The 12,220-nt window shown below is 35.4% G+C and overlaps 1 protein-coding gene across 5 annotated transcripts in view; it reads left to right on the top strand.

The window, feature by feature from the left end:
* The window catches only part of mipol1 (mirror-image polydactyly 1), a 73,238-nt gene that overhangs the window by 19,233 nt on the left and 41,785 nt on the right, over nt 1-12,220 (top strand). For all 5 annotated transcript variants that reach the window (XR_009266727.1, XR_009266729.1, XR_009266728.1 and 2 more), the window contains 5 exons: nt 1,861-1,945; nt 2,824-2,903; nt 6,896-7,109; nt 8,508-8,646; nt 10,785-10,890. Coding sequence is in view for 2 of the 5 variants with exons in the window: in XM_058749427.1 (XP_058605410.1) it covers nt 1,861-1,945; nt 2,824-2,903; nt 6,896-7,109; nt 8,508-8,646; nt 10,785-10,890 (624 nt within the window). In the remaining 3 variants the exon portion in view is untranslated. The remainder of the gene's footprint in view (nt 1-1,860; nt 1,946-2,823; nt 2,904-6,895; nt 7,110-8,507; nt 8,647-10,784; nt 10,891-12,220) is intronic.

Here is a 12,220-nt window from a genome sequence, read left to right as displayed (position 1 = left end):
AAAGTTCTTCTTCTTCACATATGTATGTGTATATATGTGTGCATGTGTATAGTAGAAACTTAATTTCCTGTAAAGCTGCTTTGCAACGATTGTATCGTAAAAAGCGCTATACAAATAAACTTGAATTGAATTGAATTGAAAAGTTCCAAAAGGGGGGTTTCACAGCGATGCCATAGAGTGCCATTTTGGGTTTCAATTTAGGTTGACTTTTAGTGAACATTTCTTTAAAAGCATTTTTTTTTTTTTTAGTGAAAAAAACCCACTACATAACACACGTTCTACACTCTTTTAGTCCACATCTATTAGCTTTGTGGTCATTTATGTGCTTTGGTAGTGTGCTCCTGAAAGTTGATTTAACAAATTAGCGTTTAAAAAAAAAAAAAGTTTCTTATGCTGACAAAGACAGCATTTATTAAAAATACAGTAAAACGGTATATGGAATTATATTGTAATTTTTTTTTTCAATTTAAAATGTTTTCTTTTTTATTATATTTTAAAATGTAATTTATTCCTGTGATGCAAAGCTGAATTTTCTGTAGCCGTTACTCTGGTTTTCAGTGTCACATGATCCACATGACACTTTTTTTTTTTTTTTTTTTTTTTGAAGAACAGCATTTATTTGAAATGGAAATCTTTTGTAACATAAATGTTTTTATAGTCACTTTTCATCGATTTATTGCATCCATTAATTTCTTTCTGACCCCAAACTTTTGAACTGTAGTGTCCATCAGCACAGGAAATGAAATGTGTCAATCCAATGATTTGGTAAGTCTTTTAGTAGACATAATGAGCAGTTCAGCACAGAAAAGAGATTTTTGTGAAGTACAAATTCTTTAAATCTGGAAGAGCTTTGGAAATTTGGAAAACGCCATATGAATTAATAAAATACCACGTGTTCAGGAAAACAGAACTAAATTATTGCTTTGGCTAGAAATTGCTCTTTGGAAGTACAATGTTGAAAATCCTAGTGGTGTGGGAAGTGGGAATCCTTTAGAAGACATTTGTGACCTATTAAGGTTTTCCTAACCAAAGTGGTTCCCAAAAAATAACCGACCAGGAAGCACGAGAGAAACATTGTGTGTTTGCCAGGTTCAGGTCCGACCCTTTCTTGAAGACGTTCCGCGTTCTTCATTTGGTTTGTAAATGTGACACCGCAAAGCACCTACAGTTGACAGAACTGAAATGGCAAGTGTTTACGTTTGTAAGCCCCCGGTGTGTGTGTTGTGTTAAGAAGTTCTTGTCTCAGAAGCTCCACCACTAGAGGGAAGCTCTCCACCACGGCTCCTACCGCCAGCGATCAACAGGCTCTGCCGTCTGAATGTCAGCGTTCCTGCTAATTGCCTCCTGTCTGTTTGTTGCTTGCTTATGAATTAGCTTCCGTTCACGGAACTAAATTATCCACCATTATTTAATTACACCTGAGTAGATGACGCTTTAATTGGCGCTTCCTGACTAGGATCTGATATGGCTTGAGCTGTATTAAATGGCTGTTTACTTTTCTGATAGCTAAAAGCATTAAAACGATTGCATGGTGGGATTACGCTTTGTTAATTGCCCTCGTTCATTAGTCCTCCATAAACTGCGAGGTAAAGCACTGGTACACAGTGGATGAGATAAAGACAAAGTCTTAAAGCATAATTTCACTCAGCAAATTAAAAGCCGCCTGTCTTGTTTTGCTGCCTCTACTCCAGAGGTTATTAAAGATTGCTCTCCACCAAGCACCCCGAGATCATATTGACAGGCTGTAATTAATACTAACCTTTCTAAGTCTAATGGAAAAGGAGTGAGCTAGAGCTTGTGATGAAAAGCATTTTTTTTTTCCGCAGTGAAATTAATCATATCCCTTCTATATATTTCCAGCTAATCCTAAAGTCAATGAAGAACTGAAACAAAGGCTGCCGTCCCCTGTAAAGCACCATTGTTCAGAGACCACACCACAACTTGGGTAAAGATGCCTTCCTCGGCTCATTTTACACTGTTTGTCAATGGCTTTCTTCCACATGTTACAATTAAGGACGATTTTTTAATATGTGCGAAATGTTTATCAGTGTACATTGCAGGCGATGATTACACGCTGTAATGATATCTTTGCAGAGATGTGTTTTCTAAATCCAAAACGGTGTTGCAATGTTTAAAAATCAGCTGCTAGTTTAGTTTGTTCATCTTTAGTGCGATGCAAATGTAATTTGGTTACAGGTGAAATATTTGTGCAGAAAATGCATGCAATGAAAGATTTTATGATAATTATTTTAAAGCACTTCACTACTGAATTGGCTCAGTTTATGATTTAAACTTGTATTTAAGTTATTATTTATGACAAAGCAATGCATTGCATTTGCTTTTGATTAATACTTTTTAAACTAGAATTATACTAAAATGATGAATTAGCTCAGTTTGCAATGTGTTTAAAGTACATTTTGGCTATATTTTCACATTTATAGTGTTTGTATATTACAACTCAAGTAGTATTTTTATTTACTCTTGATACTGATAGTTGTGTTTTATTTTGCAAAAGAATGCAACTTGTAAAAAGAGTTAACTCTGTCCTCTTAGGGTCAGAACCCTTGAAGGTCTTTGATATTTGCTTCATGTCCTCGCTTTACTCAGCGCTTTGAAACAAAACATGCAGGTCCTTCAAAGCAATGTCATTGATGTACAGTTTGTCAATATCCTGTACCTGTCTTCACCTGAGTGTGTCAGACAGAGTGCACTGCTGTTAGATATCGAAGGGGACGAGCAAAAAAAAAAAGTGTTGATTTTATATATTTGTTTTGCATATTTATGCATCTCAATTTTATTTATTTATTTATTTTTTTCTCCCAGATTCTCTTTAGGAGAAACTACTTCAGCTACATCCCAATGTCAGAGTTTATCAAAAGCCCTGGAGGAGAAACTCACACAAGGTAATAAATTATACATTAGTTTTATTATTTTAGTCCATTATAATTGCTGTTAAATCACAACAAAAACATATCTTATTAAAAAAGGTAATTGTGTTATTTTACAATTATAAGGCTCTTTTTTTCTTGCCTCATTTTCTTTACTATTTATGCTACAACCATTTCCTCCTGCATTTTTGCCAGAATGTGTATGTTTTTATGAGTAAAGAGTTGTTTTACAGGCTTCCCAATGTCGAAATGTCCAATATAGTACATTAACAGTTATTTACATGTATTTATTTATTTATTCATTTATCTACATAAACATTTATTTACATTATTCCATAATGCCGGGCTGCTGCGTAATAACTTTACCTAGGCCTTAATGCTGTAGAAGAGCCACTATTTAGATAGACTGGTTGGAATGACAATGAGAGATAAACAGAGTATTTACCAACCCTTCACCAGACGCTCCTGATATGCAAATTTATTCTGCCTCGCTGCTCAAATATACATTTGGGCTGTTGGTGAAACACTTCAATCTTTTTGCAGGCGGTTAATCAGCCTGTGTTTGATTATTAGTGACAGACATTAGTAAGATGGCACAAGACCGTTTGTAGAATAAATGGAGGAAATGGTCATGTCTAGTAATTTTTTGCCCCATTTATCACGTAAAATGTCTTCAAAATTGTGCACAATTTAGATTTGAATTAAGAATACTTTTTAAATGGCAATTACTTTCCTGGATTTGAATTGAGGCAGCAAACATGATGCAGAAATCAAATTTTCAAATAGCACAATTCAAACTATTTTTAAATCAATGTTTGAATTTGAATTTTCTGCTTAATAATTGATATTATGTTTAATTATTTTTACATTTATTTACATACATTTTTAATATAGTTAGATATTTAATACATATAATATTATTATATTTTATGGACCACTGTGGAAAAAGACTTACTCAAAATACTCTAATTATAAGAGTATCTTATAAAATGGAAACTTCAAATTGAACATTCAAGTTATCTTGTTCTTGCCTATTTTGTTGTTGTGATGGACAAAAGTAGGTCAATTGTTGTGTGACTGTATTGAGATTCTTTAAATTACAATTCAGGAAATTCCTTTTCCTGTCATTCAATTCAGTGTCATGTGGTTTGTGGCCAATTCAATTCAAATTCACACTCGTCAAATGAAAAGGAGCTAATTCTTCATTTCTGAATTTGCTCTTAATTTTGAGTTTTCTTTTTCACTTGGTTCCCATAGGAAATGGGCCTTTACTTTGCACGCTTAGATTAAAAGCCCCGTTCACCCCATTTGTGAGGGAAATGGCGCTTTAAACACACATTCTCAGGGGCAGTTACCTTTGTGAGAGACACCCGGAGAGGGAGATAAAATTAAAGAAGTAACCCAGGTTAGGGAACAATGTATCCAAAAGTCGCATATTTGCAGTGTGACAAAGGGCTTCTATAAGTGTGTTTGGCGTTATTATTCATGGTTTGAATTTGGTGTTTGCACGGGTGAGTCTTACGGGGAATACTAATAACTGTCTCCAGCAATCCTGAGAGCAGAGCCCTAGCAACAAAGCCATGAGGCAGACCTCCCTGATCTCGACTTCAAAACCTGACCTTTCGCTAAATAATTGTGGCGGCTAAGCTGGAGCTTTTTGGACATCGTGGTCGCAAGACTCGAGCATCACAACGCATTTATTAACGCAGAATGATTCCCCCTTTTTTTGATGCTTTTGATTTAAGCACTGTGTGTTTGAGTTTTGCTCAATTTGAATTGCATTGATGTTGAACTGATTTATGTATATTTTATAATCGCAGGACGGCCAGGCGGCTTTTTTGTGAAGCACTTGACCCTGTGCATGCACTTAGCTCTACTATCTGTTTAATTTGCTTGAAGATGTTAAAGCTGGAGTGTGTAATTTTTTTTTGTAGGTTGATTCCGCTGAAATGTGTAAACATTGTGGCTTTGTGGCGTTATCAAAACACTGCTCTGTTTGTTGAGCATCCTGATCAGCCCCACCCAGCAACACTCTACCAATAGCGTGAATTTGAGGGAGGGCACCACTACATCATACTACACTACAGCCAGTGGCAGACGAATTCAGGAAACCTGTTTGAAAGACATTATTTTGTACTGAAAATTATGCATTTTAGCTTTAAAAATAGTTTGAACACCCTCTGCTTCTCACAATTTCAACCTTCGTCGTATCTTTCAAGTCTCTGTCTTCACTAGTTTCGTCACCACAAATTTGCACTCATTTAAAATCTCTGATTCAAGGGCCGTCGCTCTTTGATCACAAACGATCCGGGTTGCATCCAGCTTTCCCTGAGGAGCAAAGCACGTTTTCAGAAAGGCTGCCAGAGAGACAGGCCTCTGTGTTTGCCTCTCCGCCTGCATCTCTGGCCCTGAGCGCTACAGAAACATTGACAGAAGACCTCGTTTTCCCCCTCCTGCCAGTCACTCGGCACGGATCGCCACATTCCCTCGTGAAAGACGGCCAGACCTAGTTTCCTTTTCAGAGAGCTGACGCAAACCAACCAACAGAGCTGCCTTTCAAACCGTCAGACTGCAATCTCCCAGAAGAAGAATGGAAGTCTTATATGTTATGGTTGCAACGTCTTTCTTGTGGGTTTTCCTTTTCATTTAGCTCCTAAAGCTTTTTCTGGATGCTAAAATACTTTTTTTTTTTTTTATATATATATATGGAGAGTCAGCTTTAGGTTGATTTCACTGAATACTCTAAACAGTGTGGCACTTTTGAAACATGCTCTATTTGTTTGAACATTCCAACATTGACTCTGATTAGCTGACCAATGACAGCCAGGAAACCTGTTTGAAAACAGTAGCTATTTTTAAACTAGCTTGTAATTGTGGAGAATAAAAGGATTAAAATTTGGAAGAAGTTGTTCACCCAAAAATATATTCTGCAAACCTTTATGATTTTCTTTCTTTCTTATGCTCTTTTCCTTATAATGAATGTCAGTAGTGACCAGAGTCTGATCCAAAAATTACTAAAAGCTCCATAAAATCTTAATATCACGTCATTTGTATGAGAAAAAGGCTGAAATTTAAAGGGTTTCTGCACCCCAAAATGAAAATTTTGTCATTAATCACTTACCCCCATGTCGTTCCAAACCCGTAAAAGCTCCGGGAGGCTTGTGACTGTCCCATTGACTGCCAAGTAAATTACACTGTCAAGGTCCAGAAAAGTATGAAAGACATCATCAAAATAGTCCATCTGCCATCAGTGGTTCAACCGTAATTTTATGAAGCTACGAGAATACTTTTTGTACGCAAAGAAAACAAAAATAACGACTTGATTCAACAATTCGTCTCCTCCGTAGCACCATTTTGGAGAGTTTCTGCTGGACGCAAACAGCGTTCTGTGTATGCCGCACCATACGGATACGCTGTTTTCGTTCAAATCAAAGCGTAAATAAACGTAGAAAATGTAGATAACCCCAAATTTACCTACAGTATGCCTAATTTATATATGCACATATTTGAATTACATAAATGAGATCTGAGAGCAATTGTAGTGGTGAAGAAGATTTACAGTGAATGAAATTTTATTTAACTTTGTCCTTCACATAAAGCCATGGTATAATAATAGTAATAATCAGAGGCAATCAAACTGTCTACAACAAATAAACAAAAACTTGATTTAGGGTCAAAAGATGAAAATAAATTTTATATAATATTATATTAATTAAAAATAACGTATATTCTTTACATTTCACTGCAAAAATAAAACACAAAGATCAGTTAGAAATGATATGAAATTATGTTTGACATTTTCCCTTTCTCCTGTGATGTTGCATGTCGGGTCAAATCAGTGGTCAACACAGGCCAACTTTGTTTTGGACATCATTTGGTAATAGTAATACAGTGCTTTTTTTTTTTTTTTTTTGTCATTTTTGGAGCATAACAGCACCTGGTGGTACTATAAAAGTGAAGATAAGAAATTATGATGTTACTTATTCTTACTCTATTTTTTGGCACAGTATCTAAGACTCCCAGGCCCAGAGAAGGTTTGACGCTCAGACTCCCTCCACCCCCACCCGTGCCAGGCCCAGTTTCAGCTGAAGTGAGAATCATGGAGGAGGAGAGACGGTCTCCACAGAGACCCACAGCACAGCAGGAGCAGGATATTAACGAGACAGCCAGCAGTCCGGTCCACACACCTCGCGTCAGCAGGGCAGGGTCTGCCGCGCTCAGGTCAGGAGAACAGAGAGACTCACTTACACCAAGTAATCAAAATCCAATCATTATTATGGCTGAAAGGTTCATTCTAATTTTAGTTTGCGGCTTTTTTTGTTTGTTTCAGCCTTTGTGTTTTTACTTTTTGTTTTGTTTTTCCCGTTGCCTTGAAACAATTCTCCTATGTTCAAAATGGAATACTACCAATCTGAATACTGTGTACTATTGTTTTTTAAAAATAGTATGGAAATCAGTATTTAACGATAAGCAATGATAATGCTTCATTGTTGTCATTTAGTCTCATTACTTTAAAGGGATGCTCACCCCAAAATGAAAATTTTGTCATTAATCACTTACCCCCATGTCGTTCCAAACCCGTAAAAGCTTTGTTCGTCCTCGGAACGCAATTTAAGATATTCTGGATGAAAGCTGGGAGGTTTGTGACTGTCCCATTGACTGCCAAGTAAATTACATTGTCAAGGCCCAGAAAAGTAAAAAAAAATTATTTTAATATTTATATAAAAGTTACTTTATTTTTAATTCCGTTTATTACATGATTTTGCAACTTTCAATTCTATAATAAAATAATATATATTATTTCTTTACATATTTACATACTTAATTTTAGATATAATTATTCACATATAATTATATATTATAATTATAAATTTACATATTTATTTTTATGTTAATATTTATAGTAAATTATCATATTGATTCTATTTTATGCAAAAATGCATTCAATTTTGCCAAGCTAATAAAATAATGCAACAAGGAGAAATGCTAAAAATTTGTTACTCTTAAAATTGTCAAATGGAGTGCATTGCATTGTGGTATATACAGTATTATACCATGCAGTCTGCTCTGTTATATATCACACAAATGTAGTAGGTCATCCAACTGTTCCGTGTGTGCAAAAATGTGCATGCTGTGCATAGTATTCATATTACATACTAATTTATTTTAAAAAATAGTAGGTAGTATGCCATTGCAAAAATATCCAATATGCAACAGTTGTTTAGTTTCATTTGTCTTGAGCAGTAATATTCACTTTTAGCATGGTTGTCCATTCTAAGATGATTTTAATTATATTGCAGCATGAAACTATAAATATAGATTCCAATGCATTTTCTTTGCCTCCTTAATAAGAACTGAATCGAATTCCTGGCTACAAGAGGGAAGTAATTTACTGTGCAATACAGTGCAGTAATACTTTAATATTACCTTAAAGGTCAACTGTATGATTTGACTAATATCTCAAAGTAAATAAGTCACAGTAATATTCTTGAAAGTGGGAGACCGCATCCCTTGTGTATTTGATAATTGCATGTCTGAATGTGAATGATTCATTTTTTGTTGCCCGTTTGGGAGTCTAATATGCGAGCGTTTCTAATGAACTTTTTGTCTTTTCTGAAGGCATGCTCAAGCTCACGAGGACCAGGGAAATTCCAAAGTTATCAGCGACTCCAAAAAACAAGTACCAGTTCTGGATAAAGAGAAAAACATTGCCTTTCTCTTAAAGGAGCTGGATTCTCTTAGAGAACTCAATAAGAAGGTGAATTTACATGTTAAGAAGTTCATGAAGTCAGTCATTCTGGGCCTAATATACCTTAATCAGGTTAGACGCCATATTGAACTTAACACGGATGAAAACGAGGCTGTGAGGGATAGAATTACAGTCTTGTGCTAGATCTGTTACTGTTACTGATACTGTTTAAAAATGGCAAAAATTGGACTTAGATACACGTCATAACTCATTTTGCTAAAATTATTTCATATGTGCCTTTCCTAGCAGCTCTGCTTAAGTTAGCAAACATTGCCATACTTTTGCAGTTCACACTCAGTCTGTCGTCTTATTAGCTAATGGCACTAGTGTCCTTCATACTCAAAGGTACACTGTAAAAAGTGATAAGTTGACTTAACTTAAAAAAAATTTAGGAAACCCGTTGCCTTAAAATTATTAATTAAATTAATATATATTTTTAAAAAGTTAAGTGAACTTGACAATTCACTTAACTTTTTTTTTTTTTAATTATTATGTACTTAATAACTTTAAGGCAATGGGTTTCCTCATTTTTTTTAAGTTAAGTCAACTTATCACTTTTTACAGTGTAGGTAGCTAGCTTTTGTTAGCAAACGTTGCCAAGCTAGTCGGCATTGGGTTGAAAAAACTCAATGCTGTGCTGATTGCAACAATTTCTGTTTCCATGGTAACAGTGAGTTCTGTGGTAGTGCAGTACTTGAAAATGAAGTGTTTAATGACCAATTTGTCTGTGAAGTTTGTGCTTACAATCCATTTTACTTCAGTAATGTGATGGCAGGATTTGGTTAAACCATCAGGAGTTGATTGCGTTGTAAAAAGTCATCACTATACGTCAGGTGGCTGGGAAGGGATTGAAATCTAAGAGGGCAGAAGTAGTTGTTGACTGCATAACATTCTGTTTTGCTCCATCATTGTTCTTTCAGGGCATATGACTACAGTCTTGAAATTGCGTTAGCCAGTGTATGTGGCATATCTGCACCCATCTGGAGACATGTCGTTTGAGGGGTTAGAGAGGGGGAAATGACTGTAATTGATGTCCCCGGTTTGCAAGTAGTTGTGATTCCTGACAGAGGGGCAGGAACATGTCCCAAGAGTGTGTTTTTGCTGGCAGTGATCTGAGAGAGCCCTTTGAGGACTCTGGCCCAACCCCGTCATGTTTTCAAAGTCCAGGAGGACAAAAACAAACGGGATGAAAACATTTAAGACAGGAGGTTAAATCTATCATTGAGAGGCTCGTAAAATATCACTCACCAATCCAGATTTACAGCCAAGACATGACAGTTCCTCTTTTTTTTATAAGAAGTCCTGAATTATATGATGTAGTGGTGCCAATACAAAAGCTTGACGCAGGGGTTATAAAGTTGTGGTTGGCTGATATGAGTTTTTCAGTTAAAGTGTGGCCAGCAGATGCCAATATATGATGTACCGGTCATAATTCACCTAAAAACCTATTTTCTGCATAAAGAAAATTAAAAATTATTTTTTTAGAACCATTACAGTGGTTTTTTTAGTGTGTGTTTTTTTTTATTATTATTATTCAGCAAGAACACATAAAATTGATCAAAAGTGACTGTAAAATATTGCTACAAAAGATTTCAAACAATTCTGTTCTTTTGAAGTTTCTGTTAATTGGAGAATCCTGAAAAAAATGTGTCAGTTTCCACAGAAATATTAAGCGGCATAACTGTTTTCAACACTGATAATAAGAGAGGTTTCTTGAGTGTCAAATCAGCATATTAGAATGATTTCTGAAGGATCATGTGACACTGAAGACTGGGATAATGATGCTGAAAATTCAACTTTGTATCACAGGAATAAATTATATTCTAAAATATATTCGAATAGAAAACAGTTATTTTAAATTGTGATAAAATTTGATAGTATTGCTGTTTTACTGTATTTTTGACCAAATGCAGCCTTGGCAAGCATAAGAAACTTTTTTCAAAAAGATCAAAATAATATATGACCTGAACTTTTGTGCGGTTTCATGCAAAAGGGATTTATTTACAGTTTTTAACAGACTGTGGAAATAACACAAAATAAACACAAATTAGTATTCATCTACCAAGCAGCTTTGTTGTTTATTTATTTATTTTGTTGACCTCATCAGTGTGAATAAAGTTCTACTTATGTCTTGTGTGTGTCTACAGTTCCAGGAGAAGTTGGCGCTGAAGGAGAAGGAGTTGGAAACCAAGCTTCTGGACTCTCAGCTACAGGAGACTGAGCTGGAGGCGCGTGCCAGTGAGAGAGCAGCAGGTAGGATGCATGGGTGAAAAGATGGATGTTTATATGGTTGAAAGGAATAAATAATAAGTAGACTCATTTAATATGGCAGCATTTACCTTTTTACGCGTTTAGTGTGAGGTGTGACATTGCATAGATCTCTAAATGCAAACGTCTGACCTTCCAACACAGCTGAAGAATAAACACTTTTAATTAATTAGTTAGTACATGTCAGCAGAGCCCGAGAAAAGCACACTTTGACATTTGTAAACATAAACCAGTATGTCTGACATAAAGTGATCATGCCTCTGTAACTGATTATTTTGTCAATGAAATGTACACGCTCCTCACCTTTGCTGAACAAATATTTAAATTTAGCCAATATTCGCTTTTCGTTTCAACTTAACTAGCTAAAAAGCGCCATCTCACAGTTTGTTAATTAAACGGAAATACGTGACACGTGACATATATGACACGCAATTAGGCAGCCAAATTGTTCATTTAATAAGGCGATGATAATGCATGTAATCGCCGCCCTCATTTCAATATGATTTGTATAGTTCGGGTTGGAGATGTTTAATCAGCAAATTCCAGCAATATTGATTTGCTTTGTGAACTTTGTAGTGGCTTAGTGTGGGAATGACTGTTTATCGTAACATGCAGGAAAGAATTGATGTGAGTGATGGATAACAGTGCCGCTTTCGGTGGGATTAGAGATGGTGCCAAGGACCGTTTGATAATGCCAAAATCCTGTGGATTTTACCAAATTGTCTGCCTGATTTTTGAGTTCGGTGCAGGTCAGGTCGGGTGCTTGAATCAAAATCAAAGCAAATTTGAATCAAACCTCTCTTAGTTGGAATAAACTTAGCTCGTTTCTTTATTTTGTTTTCGTTCAAGCATTTCTCCATACCTTCTTTGTTTGTCTGTTATTTTGTTCGTTCATCTGTCCTTTGTCCATTTTAATTCATCAATTTCTTTATTTCTTCATTCATATCGACTAGTGGCCTTGGTGTGTATTAATGCTTAGCAAATTGGATCATGGATCATTTCATTTGTTATTTGTTCATTCATTCATTCATTTATTCATGTTTGTTTATTCATTTGTTCGTTCAGTCAATCATTTATATTTGCTAGCAGCCTTTGTGTGTTATAAGGTTTTGGAAATTGGTTCATAGATAATTTATGAAACTAAACTATAGATAGTTGATTTATTTATTGGTTCATTTCTTTGCATTCATTCATTCAGTTGTTTGTTTGTATGTTTGTTCAGTCATTTATATCTGCTAGTGGCCTTTGTGGGTAACAATGCATTGGAAATTGACTCATGGATACTTCTTCTATTGGTTAATTTGTTAGTTTATTT

The sequence above is a fragment of the Onychostoma macrolepis genome, chromosome 17, assembly GCF_012432095.1.
Source record: "Onychostoma macrolepis isolate SWU-2019 chromosome 17, ASM1243209v1, whole genome shotgun sequence".
Classification (NCBI taxonomy): domain Eukaryota; kingdom Metazoa; phylum Chordata; class Actinopteri; order Cypriniformes; family Cyprinidae; genus Onychostoma; species Onychostoma macrolepis.
Note: the sequence above shows the minus strand (reverse complement) of the source record. Positions and strands in the feature narration are given on the sequence as shown.